The 22,401-nt window shown below is 32.4% G+C and overlaps 1 protein-coding gene across 4 annotated transcripts in view; it reads left to right on the forward strand.

The window, feature by feature from the left end:
• Positions 1 to 592: 592 nt before the first annotated feature.
• The window catches only part of usp13 (ubiquitin specific peptidase 13), a 58,163-nt gene continuing 36,354 nt past the window's right edge, over positions 593 to 22,401 (forward strand). For all 4 annotated transcript variants that reach the window (XM_087255657.1, XM_087255658.1, XM_087255659.1 and 1 more), the window contains 9 exon segments: positions 593 to 732; positions 4,106 to 4,231; positions 8,246 to 8,306; positions 13,094 to 13,215; positions 15,532 to 15,674; positions 18,736 to 18,920; positions 20,227 to 20,321; positions 21,461 to 21,651; positions 22,158 to 22,229. In XM_087255657.1, coding sequence (XP_087111783.1) covers positions 622 to 732; positions 4,106 to 4,231; positions 8,246 to 8,306; positions 13,094 to 13,215; positions 15,532 to 15,674; positions 18,736 to 18,920; positions 20,227 to 20,321; positions 21,461 to 21,651; positions 22,158 to 22,229 — 1,106 coding nt within the window. In that variant the 5' untranslated portion in view covers positions 593 to 621.

The raw sequence follows: 22,401 nt of genomic DNA on the forward strand, positions 1-22,401 counted from the left end.
CAAAATGATAAATACGAAAAATTGATGTGTCATGCAACTCTTCATATATTTTTTTTGTTTTGGAAAAAGTAGGTTTAACTTGGAGACGCAAAATGTAGGCTACCCTCTCTTTTATAATCACCCATATGTAGGTTATACCATAGCATAGGTTGATAACTAAATATCGTTGACACAAACTGTAAAATTGATCATACAATTAATTTCTTTCATGGAAAACTATAAAAAATAAATTACATCAAAAACAAACAAACAACAAAACAAAACAAGCAATTAAACAGCACTACAGCTTGACGCATGTGGCGCTATTTTGATTTCTAAAATAAACGCATCAAACGCAGTGTGTGCAGTTCTGAAAACGCCACCGTTTGGCGTCAGGGTGAATAATGTCAAATACCGAATATTTCTCGAAGGGGACACCCATTGTTTTCCCACTCCTGCACACCCCCCTCCACCCACCTTCATCTTTGCATGTCCCAATGTTTTCGTCGTCACATCCCAGTGTCGGTCCATGAGGAATGTCGGGTCTGTGTGATTTAAAAATAGCCCGATCTCCTCTTCAGCCTGACACGCTGCTCCGCCGAGGCTGAGGCTCACAGTGGTGCGAGCAGCAGGAATGTGAAGATGGCTACAGATCTGGGAGAGCTGCTGGTCCCGTACATGCCCACCATTAGAGTACCGAGGACAGGAGACAGGGTTTTCAAGAGCGAGTGCGCTTTTTCCTACGACTCTCCTGTGAGTATCGCGTCAAATACTTCCATGCATGAGCGTTAAACAACAACTGGCGTCCCTCAAACACGTGAAAAAACTGCATTATAACGATTAGAAGAGAGAAACTGGGGATCATCAGCCACCATTCTCCCGCTAAACTTATGTGACAGCCTTCAGAATTAAATAAATAACCCACGGGTGTTTACATCTTACAGCGGGAGCAGGTTCGCCTCATATAAATGGCGTTATACCGTACGAGATTCTCATACATAATGGTAATTAGCTACATAAACACTGAAAGTCTGCTAAACCGCTGGATTACGTTATTTTTTGTCATGTTTTGAAGGCGTGTCAGAGCAATAGTTTTGCATTCGACATCCTCCCATCCACATGTAGTCGCCTAGTGTACTTGTTGAGAGATAGTTTACCCAAACAGCAAAATTTTGTCTATCATTTTCTTGTTTCCAACCTTTATGGGCTTTCTTCTGTTAAACACAAGAAATAGCTGGGCTATATTTTGAAGAATGTTTGAAACCTGTAACCACTGACTTCCATTGTATTGTTTCCTACAATAAAAGTCAGTGGTTACACGTTTTCGTCATTAAATATTGTCTTTTGTGTTAAATCCAAGAAAGAAACTCATAAAGGTTTGAAACTACTTGAGGGTGAGTAAATAGTGAGTACATTTTAATTTATCCTATATTTATTTTTATTTTTGAATTTTAATAATCCTTTATGTCTGTACATTATTACACATCATTTTTTTTGTTATTAAGGGACAACGCCAGATAAAGCTTGATTAATAAATGTAAAAACTGAGATTTCCTAAATGTAAATTCAAAAGCACATAAGCATGTCCCACACACAACCTATAAAAAGAATCCAGGTCATCTTGGGTTGTTGTACTGGAGTGAACACACACTGTCCACAAATTATGTGTAATAGCATATAATTTGTAGAACGCTATGAACTTTTTCATAAATGTGTACAACTGTCTCTCAGCTGTAAAAGTTTTAAAGGTGACTCAGCTGTTTGGAGTTCATCATGTCAGACTAAAAGACAGGTTATTTTTACACACTATCTGTTGAAGCTCGTGTGTCACTAGGAGCAAGTGACAGGTTTTTCAGTCTGGTGGCCCCTCAACACCCTAACCAACACACACCGCCACTTTATCACAGTGTTTTGATTCAGAATTTTCTCAGAAAGGTTTGACTATTATTTATGATTGTTTTATATTGTGTAAAAGTAAGATTGTAAAATGAACAAAACTTTCGTTGACTAAGCAAAATAACATAAACAAAACATAACACAAAAAAACAAACCATATGCCGTTATATTATTATGTGAATAATCTTAATAACCACCCAAAAGTGGCTGCATATAACAAGAAAAGCAATGCTGTTGCAATATAGACTACATGTGTAAAGGCTTTTAATGCTTCTGGTCACCAGTGCTCTTTCATTTGATCAAAAATATAATAAAAATGTATATTGTGAACTATATTATAATTTGAAACAATTGTTTCTGTGTAAACTTAGTTTAAAATGTAATTTAATTTCTGTTATTCAATATTGAGCTTTCAGTATCAAAACTCCAGTCTTCAGTGTCATTCTAATATTTTTGCTTGCCGTTATGAATTGTTAAGGTTCTTCTTATTATCTGTTATTGTTTCATAATTTGGTAAAATTATTTTTACTTTTTAGCATTCTTTGATGAATAGAAAGTAAAAAAAATAAAAAAATAACAGGATTTATTTAAAAGAAAATGTTTGGTAATATGTGACATTTACGCACTTTGATTAATATTATGAGTTAATTGTAATTGTATGGCATTATAGCACAGTTTGTATGAAAATATGAAGTAGTAGAACTGTTTTGAACACTGATAATAATCATGAACAAATCATCATATTAATAAGTGAATGCTTTGTGAGCTGAAGAGATTTCTTTCAGAAACAGTTTACCAATCTTTATGTAGGTAGCATAAACCTGATGAAGCATTATTATCATGTCCAACAACAGAATTGGAGAACTTTCAGAAACTTTGTTATTGCAGTAGTAATTTAAAGGCATACTTCCCCCAAAACTGACAATTATTTTATCAGTAACTCAGCATTCACTTATCACAACCTGTTTGAGGTTGAACACAAAACATTTTGATATTTTGAAAAATGTTCTGGAAACCAGAAAATCGTTGACTTCCATATAATTTTTTTTTCTTGACTAACTCTTTGAATCCTTAAGTAAAAGGCACACATGTTTGGACACTGTTGAACACTTTTGTCTTTTTATAACCCATAATTGTATGTTAATGTCCATATTTTGTATTTCCAATACATGTCAGATACATGACAAATTTCAGTGCAGTTTGTGAAAAGAAGGTGTCTTGCTCTTTGAGATTTTGCCCTATAATAGCGGTTATATATTCACACAGTGTGTCTGTTAATGTAACTAAATAATAAAACACTTTGGCACACATTTTGTTGCTTTAGAATTAAAAGGTTCTGTCCTCGTTCTGAATTATTTTAAGATATTGAGCTTCAAAGTTTTTGCATTCCATATAGCAAACAATATGTGTGTAACGGTTCTCTTTCATACAAAAATATGACAGAGACCCCAAAAGTGCACTAAATGTAAATTATCAAAGTTCTCTTAAATTTGCAAGTTGGGGTAAAACAAACAGGTCAAATGCAGGTTGAGTCTTCTAATTCTAAAAAGTCATTCTCTGCTTGGATTTAAAAGGTTCTGTCTGTCAGATAATTAATTGAAGCTTTACTTTTTAAGAAATACAATCAGCCTGCTTATTAATTTAATAATAATAAAAACAAAATTGGTGTTGTAACAATATGTTGATGTTTGAGAGTTGCTCTCTAAAACATTTATTTAATGTTTATTTGTTGTTCAAATTAAGCATATAAGGATGTGTTTAATATGTCATCCAGTGCAGCTGTTAATTTAATTTAATTAAAATGAATGACATAGTTTATATGAATTATTGAATTATATTTATTTATTTGCTCTTCAAAGCTTCAAGGCAAATTTAAAGACTTTAAAAGAAAACAGACAATGAACAAATGAGTTTAATTCATGATTCATGATTGGTCTTCGTGCTTGCATTCGAAATGCTGTTGGCTCACAGAAGTGCTGAATGGTCTCACAGAGAGCTAAAGGCTCTACCCTATAGAGCCAAGCTAGAGTTCGACTTTGTAGATAAAACCTTTTTTATTTTTTAAACAAAAAGTCTTAAAATGTAAACAACATATACAAAAACAGCACGTAAATAAGTTGCCATTTAATAAGAATCTATGAATAACTCAATTTTGACAAAAATGTCAGATAGAACCTGATAATTCTAAACAATTTGACTTAACTTTATTCTGGTTTCATTATTTCTCTAGGAATCAGAAGGTGGTCTGTATGTGTGTATGAACTCATTCCTGGGTTTTGGAAGAGAACACGTGGAGAGACATTACCGTAAAACTGGACAGAGTGTGTACATGCACTTAAAGCGGCATGTGAAAGAGGTAAGAACATCAACATATGGCTTGTTATGCACTATAAAAGGAAGTATACACTCAAGCAAAAGTGGTTTAAGGTTTAATATAGGTCAAATCTTGATGAAGAACTTTTATTGGGCTGTTGTTTACTGTAATTTTGACTCACATCGTTGCTAATTCAGTGCATGCATAATGTTCATTACTGATAACAACAAAACTGGAAACATTAATATAAATTAAAAATCTTATCTTGCAAATTTTCTTTTTTTCAGAACAAGCAAGAGTCTTGTTAGGTCAAGGTTGAAACTGCGGGAAGTAGATTAAAATATTTTGAGCTAAAACAAATCTACAAAACAAAATTTACATTCATAGCATAAAGCGTTTTAAATATTATTGATTTGATTTATTTGACATGGACATTTACACTGTACCATTACACTGGACATCCATATGTATTTGTTTAAGTGCAAACTAATCAAAATTACAGTACATTTAAAAAAAACTTGGGCTGTGTAGGTTGAAAAGCAGCAACTAATGCTTATTTCGATTTTCAATCATTATTTCTTTATTCAGATTTTCTTTAAATATGAATATATATTTTAGTAATATATAAATACATTATTATAAAAATATGATTACACCTGTGTGAGTAGACTTTGTGATTAAACACTATTTCAAATGGGTTTCTTGTTTCTATTTTTATTTGAAAGTCACTGGACTACAAATGAAACTCTAAAAATAAAAGCACAGACAGAATTTTAAACAGCTGTGTTAAATAGGAGGAACACACATTTACTGAATTTATTATATTTATATTGCATAATTTTCATTTGGCCTAATTCAGTTACATGCATCACATGTGCAATGCACCCCCTCCCCCCAACCACAGTGTTTATATGAAAGTCATTGTAGGTTATTATTTAGTTTTTGGTATTACTGATTAGCTGTTGCTGCCTTAAATAGATAGTTCACCCAAAAATGAAAATATCCTGTTAATTTACTCACCCACAAGTCATCCAAGGTGACTTTTTTATTTTCAGTAGAACATTAAAAAAGATTTTAAGCTGAATTTGTGGTCCTTGGTGATTTTTATAATGTTAGTGAATGGTTCAATTAGATAAAAAATAAAAACATTCAAACGACTCCAAATCAATAGCCATGTCTCCTGATGACACGCTGAGGGCTTGTAAAGCGAAATGATTAGTCTTGGTAGGAAACCAAGGACCATGGATTGTTCTAAAAATCTTCTATGATCGTCTACTGAAGAAATAAAGTCAACTGACGGTTGGATGACTTCTGGGTGATTAAATTAAGAGGAAATGATCATTGTGGGGTGAACAATTTCTTTAATATTGACAGTAGCTTATTAAAATCACTTTTTTTTAGATTTGTTTCCCCACACTTCTTTCACAAACTTCCAAAAATGCTGACAAATTCAATTTAGCAGGCTGGGGCTGACTTTTGGATTTGAAAGCAGCTTAGAGTATGGAAGTGACCTGAGAGCAGGTGTAATGTTAAGGTTTAAGGTGTTAGCTGCGGCAGAACAAATTTATATGCTGAAAATGCTTGTTGTGTAAGATGCTGTTTAACGTCCAGCACATTATATTTATATTTTATAAAAAGAAATCACTCTTCATAAAGATATTTCAGAGGTGTTTTTACCTGCATCTTTCTTGAGTTTTAAAGATAAGGTATATTTGTGTACTGGATTGCATCATGATAAAGAAATATTTGGCCATTTACAGGGAATACAGTCAATTTGTTTTGTGCTTTTACAAATTGAGGGAACTATAAGATTTTTTTTCACATATTGATGTTTATAAAATATTTTTTTTGTTAGGGCTGTACAATATATCATTTTAGCATCGATATCACTGTGTAATCATTCACAATAGTCACATCGCAGGATATGCAATGTTGAGTCTATATTATAGTTTATAATTTGTATATGATACTGAGTCCTGTGACCATATTATGACTTAGGCTTAATAAGTTGTGGCATTTGTAAATATAATATTGAATAATTTATTGAATATTTTTTTATTTTATTGTTCAGTTACTGTACCTGAATACTGTTAAAGTCAGAAAAATGATAGAACACTCTTTATTAATTTCTTAATTAATAAAGAACTCTATTTTAGTATATTTATGATTGTTTTATATTGTGTAAATGTAAAATAGATTTTTTTTGTAGAATGAACAAAACTTTCTGATTTAAATAACATAACAAAATAACTTATGCATAAACAAAGCATAATGCAAACAAGCCATATGCCGTTATATGTTTACGTGAATAATCTAACCCAAAAGTGGCTGCTTATAACATTAAAAGCAATGCTGTTGCAATATAGATAATCTATTAATTATTTTTTTTATTTTAATTGTGTTTATATATATACAGTTGATGTCAGAATTGTTGCCCCCCCTCCATATTTGAATTTGTTTTCCTTTTTAAATATTTCCCAAACGATAAGCAAAGAAGCTTTATATGTGATAATATCTTTTCTTCTGAAGAAAGTCTTATTTGTTTTACTTTGGCTAGAATAAAAGCAGTTTTTAATAAAAAAAAACATTTTTAGGTCAAACTTATTAGCCCCTTTAATCGATATTTTTTTCGATAGTCTAGTTTTTGTTTCAATACTTTGCCTAATTACCCTAACCTGTCTAGTTAAGCGTATTCACCTTGTTAAGCCTTTAAATGTCACTTTATGCTGTATTGAAATGTCTTGTAAATATTCTAGTCAAATATTATTTACTGTCATCATAGCAAAGAGAAAATAAATCAGTTATTAGAAATGAGTTATTAAAACTATATGTAGAAATGTGCTAAAAAAGTTCTATCCCTTAAACATAAATTGGGAAAAAAATAACCGGGGGCTAATAATTGAGGGGGGCTAATAAATCTGACTTCAACTGTATAAATAAATAAATGTTGATTGTTTATTTGATTTTATGCAGATGCTCTCCCCTAAAAATCATCATAATCAATTTAAAATGATTGATTCTTTTCAATTTGAGATATTTAAGTCATCTGGTAAAATTGTATTTACATTGCAAATACATCGCATAATAACAAAATACTGCAATGTTAGATTTTTTCCAATATCGTGCAGCCCTATTTATTAAACTCAGAAAACTTGTTAAATAAGAAAAGCATCTGCTTTAATCTTCTAAATAACTTTTGTTGAAATAAAATATGGGTGACAATGTTTCATCATTACTGAGTGAATCAGATATGATCATGTAATAAGAATGAAACAACATGCTTATTCTGACTTGTACGTATTTAAATTTAAAAAAGAATAAAATATCACAACATATTTAGTAATATTATTGTGTTTAAAAGATACCAGCGATTTAAACTTAGCCAAAGATTTAAACTTAACACAAAGTCTCTTTTATTGTCATCAAATGATTTCTGTTCTAAATATGCCAGACCAGATTTTTTTATAAACTTTTATACCAAATGATATCTTAGTGGGTGTCTTTTAAAAAATTACTAAAATGTATCATTACTTTTTTTACTCTGTAAAAATTAAATATTTATAATTATAATGCAATAAAGAAGCTAAAGCTCTTTTTACACTTCTGTTGTTTTGATGCTTAAATTACCCATTTCATCTTTGACCAAAATATATAGCATGGCAAATAAAAACACACACAATTTAAAACATAGTTTTGATTTTGTTTGCCACTAGTTATGTGCTTAATGTAATATGAATTGATTTGAAATCATCATGCTGCTATTTGCATGTCTGGATCTGCAGAAACAGCTGGCCCTGTTCTCCTTCTGTTCTACTTGGGGTTACATGAGTGTGTCAGCATTACCAACGTAGCCCTATTTACTCCACAGTCAACTGATTTTACCATCATAGTCTTTGCACGGAACAATCAGTCTCTCCTCTCTAAAGCTTTCATGTGTGCATGAATTGAATCCAGTCCAATCCCAACATATTTTAGCATTTGTTTGTGCTACATAGAAACGTTTTTAAGGTTGCATATTACTTTATTACCCATGTTGTTTCTTGATGTTCATTACAGAAAGCCACAGGTGCTGCAGGGGGTGCCATACCAAGAAGGAGGAATGGAAAAGTATTTTTAGGTAAGTCTGTTTTAAAGTAAAACACCTAACTCAGTCCTTTTGGTATAAGTCTCAGATTTGTATGTTTAGCAGCCTCAGTCATTACCGTCCGGGGCTATATTAATCTAATTTATTTGTATACGCAGTTAGTAACCATTCTAAATCTAAAGTGCCACATGCTTGCCCTGGCCTAATCTTCTGCTATGGAGGGTTGGTTTACAGTGGCTGGCTGTGCCTGTCAGCTGCTGTGCCCTATCAAGCCCTCATGCTGACACACTTCTGCCATTGGCGGTGTGACGTAGCAGTTAGAGGAACTGACAGCCTTGAATTCTTATGCGTCCAATCAATATAAACGCCTCCTTTCTTTGTTTGAGGACGATACGTCAGAGCAGATGCCAGTCATTTTGTGAACCTGCAATGCTTTGCCAATTGTGTCATTTGGACAACTCTGTCTGAAGGATAGTATGTCTGCCCTGATCACTGTGGCTTGGAGCACAAACAAATATAATTGGATGTTTACTTCATGCAGTCACTTAATTAAACCGGCAATGTTTCACACTAAATGCACAGTTAACAAAAAAAAAAGAAAATTTATAATTGAGGCTGCACAATACTGAAAACGTTTAGTCTGCCTGCGATTATATATTGTGATATGTATTCAATTTCCGCAGATGGCTTAAATAGCTCTATTTTAAAAGACTTACTTCATTTGAATTGATTGGGGTAATTTTGTAGCAGTGGATTGAATCATGCATTAAATAAAATAAACAAACTGCAAGCACAGATAAATACTAATCGAGGGTTTCTGGGAAGTTGAACAGTATTCAGGTACAGAAACCCAGCAATCGAATGTAAAATATTAGTTTTCATTGTATGAGTAATTAATTATTAGTGAATTAAAGTTACGAATAGTAGTTTTTGTACCTAAATGCTTTTGTCATTCTTGAAATTCTAACATATTCACAGCTCTCAACACCACACCACATGCACATGAGAAATGTTTACTCCATTATGGTTAAACTCAGCAGAAACCCCATACATCCATGAACTGTGGCGCTGATCAATAATAAAAAAATTGTGATATATTTTTATATACTCACCCTCTGAAGTGTGTTTGAATTATACGTTGATTATCAGGAGGGTCAGCTTTTTTCGATATTGTTAGTTTGTGTAATACGTACACTACCTGTCAAAAGTTTGGGGTCAGTATGATTTTTAAATGTTTAAAATAAGCTTATCCTGCTCACCAAAGCTGCATTTATTTAACCAAAAATACAGTACAAACTTTGAAATGTTATTGCACTATAAATTAACTGTTCAAAAGTAGTTTATACTTAAATTTAATAACTCTTCCAGGGATTTTAAAGATGATTTTTCAGCTTCATTTCTCTAGTCTTTCGAGTCACATGGTCCTTCAGAAATCACTCTAATATAAATTATTGTTATTATAATAATAATAATTATTATTAATGGTAATATAATAAAAGCAATAATGACTGGACTAATATTTTCATTTGAAATACATACAATAAGTAATAAATAAGTATTTAACCTATCAACAATTTTGTTTTACATTTAATAAATGATTTAAAATAATTGATTTAAAATAATTTTCTTTAAAAATAAACATGAAAAAAAAAAACATGACCCAAAATTTTTGACTGGTAGTATATATATATATATATATATATATATATATATATATATATATATATATATATATATATATATATATATATATATATATATATATATATATATATATATATATATATATATATATATATATATATATATATATATATATATATATATATATGTGTGTGTGTACCTATATATATATATATATATATATAGTGTACCTATATATATATATATATATATATATATATATATATATATATATACCTTTCATAATCAAACTTATCTTCGTGTGTTTCAGTGTTTTGAGGAATAGGGAGTGAATAATAAATAAAGGGTGACAAGTTTGCATTTCTGTACCAGTAAATGGTTGATTATGAAAGATTGCACTTTTTGTTTGACTGTTTTACTGTCTTTTTAAATCCAAATCATGAGTCTATATTTAACTTACTTTAAGGCTTTAAACACCTATTTTAAAAGAAAAGTAGCTTATGAACACTTACGTGTCCACCACAGGCTAGATCTGCTGTAATTCACACCTAGCCTCTCAGGCCATCCAAGATGTGGGTGATTTCATTTTTAATCTTCAGCTGATCATTGAAGATGGTTTTTAATTGAAACTTTATTTTTTGGTGATGGTGATTTTTCATTATAATGTTTCTGGCTTTATGCATACTCTATTTATATTATGTATGTACCATTTTGATTCTAGATGATATAGGAGAGGTCAAGCAAGGTCCACTTGTGATTAAAGGACTTTAGAGTTATTTTACAGTATTTACTGAACCATTCATAATGTCATTTAGCAGTAAGTTAATCAAATAATTTCTAATGAAACTGTTATTAAGCCAGTAACACAAGCTGTTGCATTACCGTGGTTAAAAAATTAATTTCTATTACTTCACAAATGCATGTTATTCGAGCAAAATTTGAACAAAACCACAGATAAACAGATTTGTGTGGTGTTAATATTTGTAATGTCTATTTAATATAGTTGCATATGGGCTTGTTCTTTAGGCTTAGTTCATAAATCTTTCAAGTTTGTGTTGTTATTTAAAATGGTCAGATTATTTTCTACCTAAAATATTTGGATTTATTTAGGTTTTGTCATAATTATAATTGTCATCATTTGAATAAGTTGAGGATTGTATTGTAGTAGTAACTGTCACATGGATCTCTGCAATCTTTTATAATTCATACCATTATAATGGTTTTGTTTGTTCCTCTTTCACTCAATTCTGATTCTGTCTAGTTGTTTTGTATTGTGCACTTAAAGAAGAGGTTTACAAATCCATGTAAAAAACAAGGTTACTTGTGGTACAGGACAGATTTCAGATATACAGATTTCCAACATTTGATGAATAAAAGGTAATGATACTGCCAATAATGCTCAGTTTATTGTACAGGCTCATTATTTCATGTCATAAGCCCTCTGTGTATTATCAGGAGCCACACTAATTAATGTTGTATTACCATTATAGGTTTTTTGCTTCTAAAAGTCCTCTTTGGTTTGAGAATATTTGGTGAACTCTTTTCATATGGTGAGGCAACAGCATTCATATAGTATTAGGGGTTGGGATTTTAATATTTGTTTATTTACATTTAGAAGTCTAGTGTATGTTTTTTTTATACAAGTGCAATCATGTGAAACAAATGACCAAAATCAATCAAGGAAATAAAAGACTTGGGGTTCAAAAATGCGATCAAAAGATGTTGTTTGATTAAGACAGTTAGTCTGCATGGTGGATGAAGATGATGTTTTTAATAGCAAGGGCCGCAATGAAAACAAGCCGAGAGCTTTATTGTGTTTTTATCCTCTACGTTTTTTTTTTTTCAAAACGTATGGGATACTTGTATTTTTGTACGGTTTTTCCAAAATCTGTCAAATAAAAAAATTCGAATCAATCGAAGAAAATTTTAAGAATCACCAATGACCTCATTTTTTTTTTGCTACAAGTTTTCTTTAATGTTCTACTGAAGAAAAACCGTTGCTAAACTTACTTGTCATGGCATCTATATAATGCTGCTCTCTGGTGATTTGAAGTGCTTTTTTAAATTACGATTTGTAAGTCACTTTGGATAAAAGTATCTGGTAAATGTAAAATGTAATGTTAAAATGTACATTCTTGAATGGCCTGAGAGTAAAGGCCGGTTTATACTTCTGCGTCAAGTGATCGTCATGACCCACAGCTTCTGCATGCTGTTTGTGTTGCTCTGCAATAACACTTCTGAATAACTAACTGGCATTTGGCTTTTACGTTCTTCTGTGTCAAGTTTCCTCACGGGTGTTTTGTTTTTTCTGAATGCTGCCTTAATGTAAAAGTAGCTTAAACTCGCTCATTCAGAGGCAGAACCGGCAGACGTGCAACAACTTTAATCATAAGGTAAACACAAAATGTCTGGAGCTTCTTCATGGCACTCAGCACTTTTAAACACTCGCTCAATTGGGCTCACGCTGTCAGCATCGTCCACACTCGTCACAGCTACCAAGCCAACCAATCACAAAGCTTGCGCTATGCGTCGTTGCAACATGTAGTTACATTTTAATAGAGGTGTGCGTCAGCGTTGCCGTCAGGCAAAAAGCTGTGCCGGACCATACATGTGCGCTTGATGCAGAAGTATAAATCAGCCCTAACACACTGTAAAAAGCTATTGGTTGACTTCACTTAAAAAGTTTCTTTAAAATTAAGTAAATCAACTATGTGCAAAATAAAAAAGTTCAGTCAACTTTAAGGGATAGTTCATCAAATAATTTAAATGCCTACAAGTTTGATTATTTTTATTCTGTTGAACACAAAAAAAAAAATATGTTGAAGAAAGCTGGAAACCTGTAAGCCATTGACTAGTAAATTTGCATGATTTCAGTACTCTTCTCCTATACATTTTGTGTCTGAGAGGCTCAAATGCCTTTGTCAGCTGCAAAAAACATCAAATATCCACATCTTTTAATTGCTATTTTGTTCACTGCGTGTCATCAGGAAATCCTAATAGGTGTTTTTAAATGACAAAAAGGGAAATGCTAAGTTTTATTTGATTGTGTACATTTTGTGCAATACCATTATCGGTTTCTTAATACATTTTTTGATCATTCTAAGCACTTGTTGTGAGTGTGGTTATCTCATCAGCTCCATAATACAAATAACTCTCTTTGCCTCCTTTTTCTGAAGATTTAGAGCTTAACCGTGATTTTAACGGGGATGATTATGAGTATGAAGATGAAGCCAAGCTTGTCATATTTCCAGACCACTATGAGATCCCTCTACCAAATATTGAGGAGTTGCCTGCACTGGTTAGTGAAAGTGTGTGCTCATGCACCATTTGTGCCCTGCATGCCAAAGGCCTGATCTGCCATTTCAGTTTCAGTGCTTGCTTGTCATTACATTTTATTCTGTCAGCAGATGACCTTATAGTTTATGTGCTTACTGTTCATCTTTCTCATTGTGTGCTGTGATGTCATGTTGTGTTGCAGTGATTTAAGTTTTCTTTTTTACGCTCACTTCTAATGTGTTGTACACTAGTAAAAACAGCTTTAATTTCAAAACAAGTTTATTTCCAATTAGATCTGAATTACTGTAAGCAGTATAGTTTAAAGGAAAATGTTCAGTTTTATCTGGCTGTTTATGTTGTATTGTGAGAAATGTATGCATTCATTCAATTTATTTTCGGCTTAGTCCCTTTATTAATCTGGGGTCGCCACAGCAGAATGACCCACCAACTTATCCAGCATAGGCTTTGCGCAGCGGATGTCCTTCCAGCCACAACCCATCACTGGAAACATCCATACACACACACACACACACACACACACACACCATGGTCAATTTAACCATACCCAATTCACCTGTACCACATGTCTTTGGACTTGTGGGAGAAACGGGAGCACACGGAGGAAACCCACACGAACATGGTGAAAACATGCAAACTCTACACACAAATGCCAACTGACCCAGCCGAGGTTCGAACCAGCAACCTTCTTGCTGTGAGGCAAACATGCTACCTACTGCACCACCGCGTCGCCATTTTGAGAAATGTTTTTGAAAATAATAAGAGCAATATGAGCTTTTTTTTTGTAAACAGAATTTTGTTATGATTTCTAGAGAGTAAAGTGGGGTAAAAGCTGACATAATACAGATTTAAAATAAAAAAGAATAAATATTACAGAATTAAAACAATTTAAACAAATAATTGTAGAATGTAAATAATTGAAATACACACTACAATTTGAGAAGATTAAAATTTTCTCAAAGTTAGAAAAGTGGCTAATAGCTCACATCAAACGTTTATATTTGTTATAATTGATTGAACATTACAAAATGCAAAGTTATAGAAAATTTACTTGAAATACACACTACAGGTAAGTTTTATAAAAAATAGTGATTTTCTCTAAATAAACAGTACTTTAAAGTCTGCATTATTCATTTTAAATTAAATGTATATTTTTATTCAGCATGGTTACATTATATTAATCAAAAATGCAAAAAATATTTAACAATTTTCTATTGTCTACCAAGTGTTTTTTTCACCATGATTCTATAAACAATATAAATGATCGCTACAAATGATTAAAATAAAATTGTAATTGTTTTCAACAATAATAACAAAATGTGTTTATTTGACAACTAAATCAGAATATTGCAACAATTTTTAAATGAATATGTGACATTTAATCCCCAATAGTAACAGCTGAAAATTCCCCTCTGCCACGCAGGAATCAATTTATTTTTTTAATATATTGCAGTACAAAATTGTTTACAATATTACTTCTTTAATGTATTCATGCTGTACAACTTTACTTATTCCAATTATATACCCAGTATCACACAAATACGCATTTTTGTTTTTGTAGACACTTGTAGTGTATAGTTACATTGCTTCTTTATTATATATTACTTAAATAGTCCGATGATGTATTTGGATGAATCCTGAATCCTGTCTTGTGAATGTAACTGTAAAAAAGTCTTGTTAATGTAGTTACAGTTGCAATCAGAAGTATTAAACTCACTTTGAATTTGTTTATCCTTTTTAAATATTAAATATCTTTTTGAAATATATAAATATAGTTTTTAAATTTTAAAGGTATAATTAATATTACTAAACTTTAAGCAGAATTTTCAAAGTATGTCTGATAATACTTTTTCTTCTGGAGTAAATTTTTAAAAACAATTTTAAGGACAAAATTATTAGCCCCTTCAAGCTATATATTTTTGATAGTCTACAGAACAAACCATCATTATACAATAACTTGCCTAATTACCCTAACAAGCCCAGTTAATCTAAATAACCTAGTTAAGCATTTAAATGTCACTTTAAGCTGTTTAAAAGTGTCTTAAAAATATGTAGTCAAATGTTATCTACTGTCATCATAGCAAAAATAAAATAAATTAGATATTAGAAATTAGTCATTAAAACTATTATGTTTAGAAATGTGCTGGAAAAATCTTCTCTTCGATAAACAGATATTGGGGAAAAAATAAACAGGGGCTAACAATTCAGAGGGGCTAATAATTCTGATTGCAACTGTAACTACATCCCTCATTAAGCTGTAATATCACATTAAGCAATGGATCAGCTGTAATATGATGTTCACATGTGCTTTAACTTTCAGGTGACAATAGCCTGTGACGCCGTCCTCAATGCTCCATCTCCATACAAAAAGCAGGAATCAGATTCATGGGAAGAGGAGATCCAAGTTTCTAGACATGCTAGAAGTCTAAGACAGCTTGATAATGGCGTTCGAATTCCTCCCAGGTTGGTCACAAGGGAACTCATATGAAGTCATATGGACTAACACTTTAGAGTCGAGACTGCTGGTGCTTTCTCCAGGTCACGGTTAAATCTGATATGTCTGCTATCCTCGCCAAGTGGAATAATATCAAAACAAGCTATTGATGTTTGATGAAGTGCTGGAACTTATTAATACACACAGTAAAATGCATTGACATCTATGAGGCAATATGCACTGTTTGTTAACTACATTAAAGAGTAGTATGGATTTAAAACAAAATCCCAGCAGGATACTTTGAATTTTTATTGGTCTGATTGGATATTGTATAATCTGTATGTCTTACTGTTGATCCATTAAAAAAAGAACTTCAAGCTATTAAACCATTGAGAAAGTCTATTTTGATGCCATACAATGTCTTTTTTAATAGTAATACTTTAGACCAGCCTCAAGACCATTTTTTGAATGTCTCTGTCTTATTCAGTCTGTTCAGTCTTGGTATCAGACTTGGAGAACTCAATAGTTTAAGACCAAACAAGACCACAGCTTTAGGCATATTAATGAACTGCAAAAGACTGTGATTTAACAAATAATAATTTGGGATTACATTAATAAATTCATTAAAGTTACTTTAACATATTGCATTACAATAACTTACATCAATAATAATTGTAATCTTGTTTTTATATGACAAAATGTGATCAAATGAAAAAATATCACTCCTTTTTTTTCTCCAACAAATATGTACATGATTGCAAAAGATAAGAAGTTAGACGTAGGGCCCTATCATACACCCGCCGCAATGAGGCACAAGACGTGTTTGGTGCGTTTTTTTGCTATTTTCAGGCCAGCGCAACCCTAATTATCCCATTTTGTGCCACATTGTTTAAATAGCAAATCCATTTGCACCACTATGTGGACTCATGGGTGTTCTGGTCTATGAAGAAGGCGTGTTAAGGCACACTGTTAGCACGTTGCTATTTTGAGGAACTGCCTCGCCATGTAGCTGAAAGCAGGTTTAAAGTCCTGCGCAGAGCACGTTAGTTGTGCGCCTCACTTACGCATTGCTTAATACACGCAGCATGTAGTGCAATACATAAATATCTTAACAAATGAAAAAGAATTAAGGGATTAAAATATTTCAGAAATTATTACTTTCTACATAAATGTAAAAAACACCGCCTCCATGCTTTCTTCGTCTCTGTGTTTTTTTTTTCAGTTTATTCACAACAACTTGCTTTTGTATAAAGTTATTATTATTATTGTTATTATTATTTTTATTTGCATATTTATATTTGTTTTTTAATAAAAACAAGCTGAGATTTATCCACCTGTTTTTGCTGGGATTTAGAACTGAATTTAGAAATAGTTTTGAAACAAATCATTGCCTTTAACAAACAAAATTAAATATGTAGGCTAATGGATGTCTTCAGTGAAGTGCGTACAACACTGTTTCCTTATCCACGAAAGAGAGAAAAAGAAAGAGAAAGTAAAGATGTCGTTTGGAAGAGGCTCGTTCTTTTTCCTCGCGCTGCAGATGGTCTGTTTAACGGTTTTCCTGCAAGTGAAGCATTCAGTTTTTCCAATTACAAAGACTGCCATGTGAACAGCAAATGCGCCATGGCGCGATGCAACTGACTCTTAAAGGGAATGAGAGATGAGACTCTGATTGGTTTATTCTCAAAACACACCCATACCTCATTAAGAAAATAAGCCAAACCCTGTTAGACCATGCGCTGAAGCATAGAGCGTATTTTTCTTTCCTTAAAATAGCAAAAGTGGATTCAGACATGCCCTTAATGCTTTTGCATTATGTGCTTGAGACTTTGCACCTAGATCGTTAAGTTCCTATATAAATCAAATTTGATCAAATAAATAATTTTTATTCGACTCAGATATTAGCTGATTTAATACACTCTTTTCTCTCAGGACAAAATAAAAACCTTGAACTTGTCATAGCATTTATATACTGCAGCTCTCTGTTTATAAGGAGTGCTTTTTTATTCTCATGTGTAAGTTGCTTTGGATAAAAGCATCTACTCAATGAGTAAAGCACTATAGCACTTATTCATTGTTGCTCTTATAGTTGTGTAAATTGCTTCCTTGTCCTCATTTGTAAGTCGCTTTGGATAAAAGCGTCTGCTAAATGACTAAATGTAAATGTAAATGTAAAGGTAAATAGTGGATGCTAATATTGTCAAAATTGTAAAGCTTTTTTCAGTGTCTCATACACATACAGATACAGATGCCAATATCTAAAGAGCAGAGTGTGTAATATAATGATATATAAAAATATTACTGATTAATAAGGCTTATGGATCAGTTAGCAAGATTTGTTAAATAAACACTTGGGTAACACTTTATAATAATGACACTTTATGCATCATTTGTTAAGCATTAGCGAATAGTTAATTAACCATTTATAAAGCATTAATAATAGACATTAGTAAGCAGTTCATTACTACAGCTACAAATGCTGTGTTCTTGACTTAACATCACATGCATAATACTAAGTTAAGTATTGCATTATTTACAAAGCGGTTATTTATTTAGTGTTTTATAAGATAATTTAGAATGAGTAAGTAAATGATTAATAAACTATTGAAATTAACATTTATATATTTTATTTTTCCAACCATAAATTATTAGTTACTTACGTATGTAGGTTAATAAATACTTTATTAACACAACTTTATTAATGCAGCAGTTTTGTGACCTAATCTAAAGTGAGGACTATTCATGCTTTAGAAATATATATATATTTTTGTAAAAAAATCTCATGTTAATGTTTTAATATAATATTTTAACTTTTTTTCATTTACAGCAATCACATTTTTTGCAATAGTTAATAAAAAAGTAAAGGAGATTACATTTTTTAATTATCAAAAAAATAGCAGCCAGTTGATTGGTCTAGCCAATTTATTTGTTGATGTGTTGAGTTAATCAGACATTGTCTGCACGAACGGAATGCAGCATGTAGTCTGTGGATTATAGAGTAACAAAGCCTCACCTGCATCACCTGAACTGCAATACGAGCAGTTTCTGTCCTGTCTCACCATGTCTTCAATATGCTTTATGTCCTATTAGCGGATGGAAGTGTGCCAAGTGTGAAATGAGAGAGAACCTGTGGCTAAACCTGACGGATGGCTCTGTCCTCTGTGGGAAATGGTTCTTTGATGGGAGCGGAGGGAACGGACATGCCCTTGAGCACTACAGAGAAAGCAACTTCCCCCTGGCAGTTAAACTCAACACAATCACCCCAGATGGAGCAGGTAACTGTCTCTTCATGTCTGGTTTGTCTTTTTGGAAATATGTTGACCTACATATATAACACGCACACATATACTCACCGGCCACTTTATTAGGCACACCTTACTAGTACCAGGTTGGATCCCCTTTTGCTTTTAGAACTGCCTTAATATTTTGTGGCATAGATTCAACAGGGTACTGGAAATAATCCTATAGGATTTTGGTCCATATTGACATGATAGCATCACGCAGTTGCTGCAGATTTGTTGGCTGCACATCCATGATGTGAATCTTTTGTTCCACCAAAGGTGCACTAGTAGATTGAGATTTGGTGACTGTGGAGGCCATTTGGGTACAGTGAACTCATTGTCATTTTCAAGAAACCAGTCTTGAAATGCTTCATACTTTATGACACGGCATTTAATCCTTTTGGAAGTAGCCATCAGAAGATGGGCACAATGTTTTCATAAAGCGATGGACTTGGTTTGCAACAATACTCAGGTAGGCTGTGGCGTTGACACGATGCTCAGTTGGTAGTAATGGGCACAAAGTGTGCCAAGAAAATATCCCCCATACCATTACACCACTACCACCAGCCTGAACTGTTGATACAAGGCAGTTTGAAATTCTGACCCTACCATCCAAATGTCGCAGTAGAAATCGAGACTCATCAGACCAGGCAAAATTTTTCCAATCTTCTGTTGACCAATTTTGGTGAGCCTTAGCAAATTGTAGCCTTAGTTTCCTGTTCTTATCTGACAGGAGTGGCACTCGGTGTGGTCTCCTGCTGCTGTAGCCCATCCGCCTTAAGGTTTGACATGTTGTGCTTTTCAGAGATGATTTTCTGCATACCTCGGGAGTGGTTATTTGAGTTACTGTTGCCTTTCTATCAGCTGGAGCTAGTCTGGCCATACTCCTCTGACCTCTGGCATCAACAAGGCGTTTGCGCCCACAGAACTGTCGCTCACTGGATATTTTCTCTTTTTCGGATCATTCTCTGTAAACCCTAAAGAAGGTTGTGCGTGAAGATCTCAGTAGATCAGCAGTTTCTGAAATACTCATCTGGCACCAACAACCATGCCACATTCAAAGTCTCTTAAATCCCTTTTCTGCTCCATTCTGATGCTCAGTTTGAATCACCTTGACCGTGTCTACATGCCTAAATGCATTGAATTGCTGCCATGTGATTGGCTTATTAGACATTTACATTAACAAGCAGTTGGACCTAATAAAGTGGCTGGTGAGTGTATATTAAAAATTAGCAAAAACTGCTAATTCTTTCATCATTTACTCACCTTTTGTTTGTTTCTGTTTTTTTTTTTTTTGCAGATATTTATTCCTTTGATGAAGAAGAAGCAGTACTTGATCCTCACATATCTGAACATTTATTACATTTCGGAATTGATATGCTACAAATGCAAAGGGTATGTTTTATTTTTTTATTTACAAATTGTTCAAAATCAAATGATATTTAAAACTATCTAACTATGTAAAGATACGTAAAGAGTATTAATCACAATTTTTAAAAGTTCTTAAATGTAAATTTTTATTTTAATAACTGGTTATTCTTTTGATCATTCCTTTGCGTAATTGCTTAACTGGATAATAATCCAAGTGGTATTAATTATTAACATTTACACATTTTTTTAAAAACAGTTCATTAAAAGTTCATTTTTAAAATGTTGATCCACAGTCTGTTTACTGTTATCTTTAATACAGTGAAACCTGAAGGCTAAGACTACAAATATGTCAAATGTAACTATGCTATGGTATATATTATGTGTAGAGTTGGGTAGATTACACCTGATTACAAGTACTTTCATTTTAAAATCTTATTACATAATCCGGAATGCATATAATCTGTTACTATCCAGCACTGATTATGAAGCTCTGATAAAATATGAACATAAGCCAGTAAAGTATACTTGCAATGTACTGTTTCCTTTTTTAAAATGATTGTGAACATTTTTACAGACAATCTCACATTTTCACTGAATCACAGGATTTTTATTAACATAGCTCATATTGACATGAGCAGAGTGTATGAGAATGTACAAAATGATATTACAAATTTATAGTTCAGTTATTAACTAGGCACTATTTCAGTAAAAGAGGTTGTGTCAGTTATATTATGTGTGTATTATTTATACACATGTTTTGCAATTAATAAAAAATGGAACTATAATCTAACAAAACAACTTAAGATTAAGGTCCAAAAATTAGTACACCCAGTTAAATAATTTGGGAAAAAATCTTAAATAAAAAATGTATAAACAGAAGAAAAATAACATAAAAATATTACATTTAGTTGTAGTTTGTAAATTTTCATTTGCTTATTCCTAAAGATGACCAAACAATTTTTAATAGAAATAACTGTTTGATAAAATTGATTTATTTAAATGCACCAAAATTACTGACTAAGTATAATAAATTAATACAAATTATACATATTCAAAAATGCATGTTCTCATTTATGCTCAGCAGGTGTGTGTAGTGATAAAGCAAAATCAAGCTACGTTCTCTGTTTTCAACCTTTTGGATTGTTCTTGTGCTTACCTTCCAGACAGAGAATGGCCATCATACAGACAACCACGTTCAACCGCGTATCAGTGACTGGGAAGTGATTCAGGAGGCAGGTCTAAAGTTAAAGCCTGTCTATGGTTCAGGATATACAGGCATCAAAAACCTGGGCAACAGCTGCTACCTGAGCACCACTATGCAAGTGCTTTTCAGTATTCCAGAGTTCCAGAGAGCGTGAGTACATTCAAGCTTCCTACATACTCCTACCATTGTGTTAAGTTTCATTTATGACAAAACCTGCTTTACTACAGTTTGATTTGTGTGTGTGTGTGTGTGTGTGTGTGTGTGTGTGTGCATGTTTGTGTGAAATATCGGGAGACAAATTTGTATAATAAAAAGTTTATGACACTGATAGACAAGGAGAAAGTGACTTATGAGGACATTACCCATGTCTATATTTTTCAATAGGCTTATAAATCATAAACAATGATATTTTTATTTTATTTGAGAAAGTAAAAATGCTCACAGTTTGCTGTGAGGGTTGGGTTTAGGGATAGGGTGATGGAAAATACAGTTCGTACAGAATAAAAATAATGTAAACAGACAGAATGTCCTCACAATTTACAAAAACAAGCATGTGTGTGTGCCAGACTCTAAACCATATTCAATCTATGGTTTTTACACAATGAATTTAGTATGGATGTGCCTTTCTCGACAATATGTTATTGCATTTATTGTAGGTATGCTGGGAACCTACAGAGAATATTTGACTACTCACCCCTCGATCCAACTCAGGATTTCAACACACAGATGTAGGTGTTTTTGTCATGTAATTTTTATTGTCATTTTACATTTATTTATTTATTTATTTATATTTTTTATTTTTAAAACTTCAATTTTTTTAAATTTCGCCTATAGTACTGTATAACATATTGCAATATTATGCCAAACTTTATTACCAGTAATATAAGTTTGATTGATAAT

The sequence above is a fragment of the Danio rerio genome, chromosome 6, assembly GCF_052040795.2.
Source record: "Danio rerio strain M-AB ecotype USA chromosome 6, GRCz13ab, whole genome shotgun sequence".
Lineage (NCBI taxonomy): Eukaryota > Metazoa > Chordata > Actinopteri > Cypriniformes > Danionidae > Danio > Danio rerio.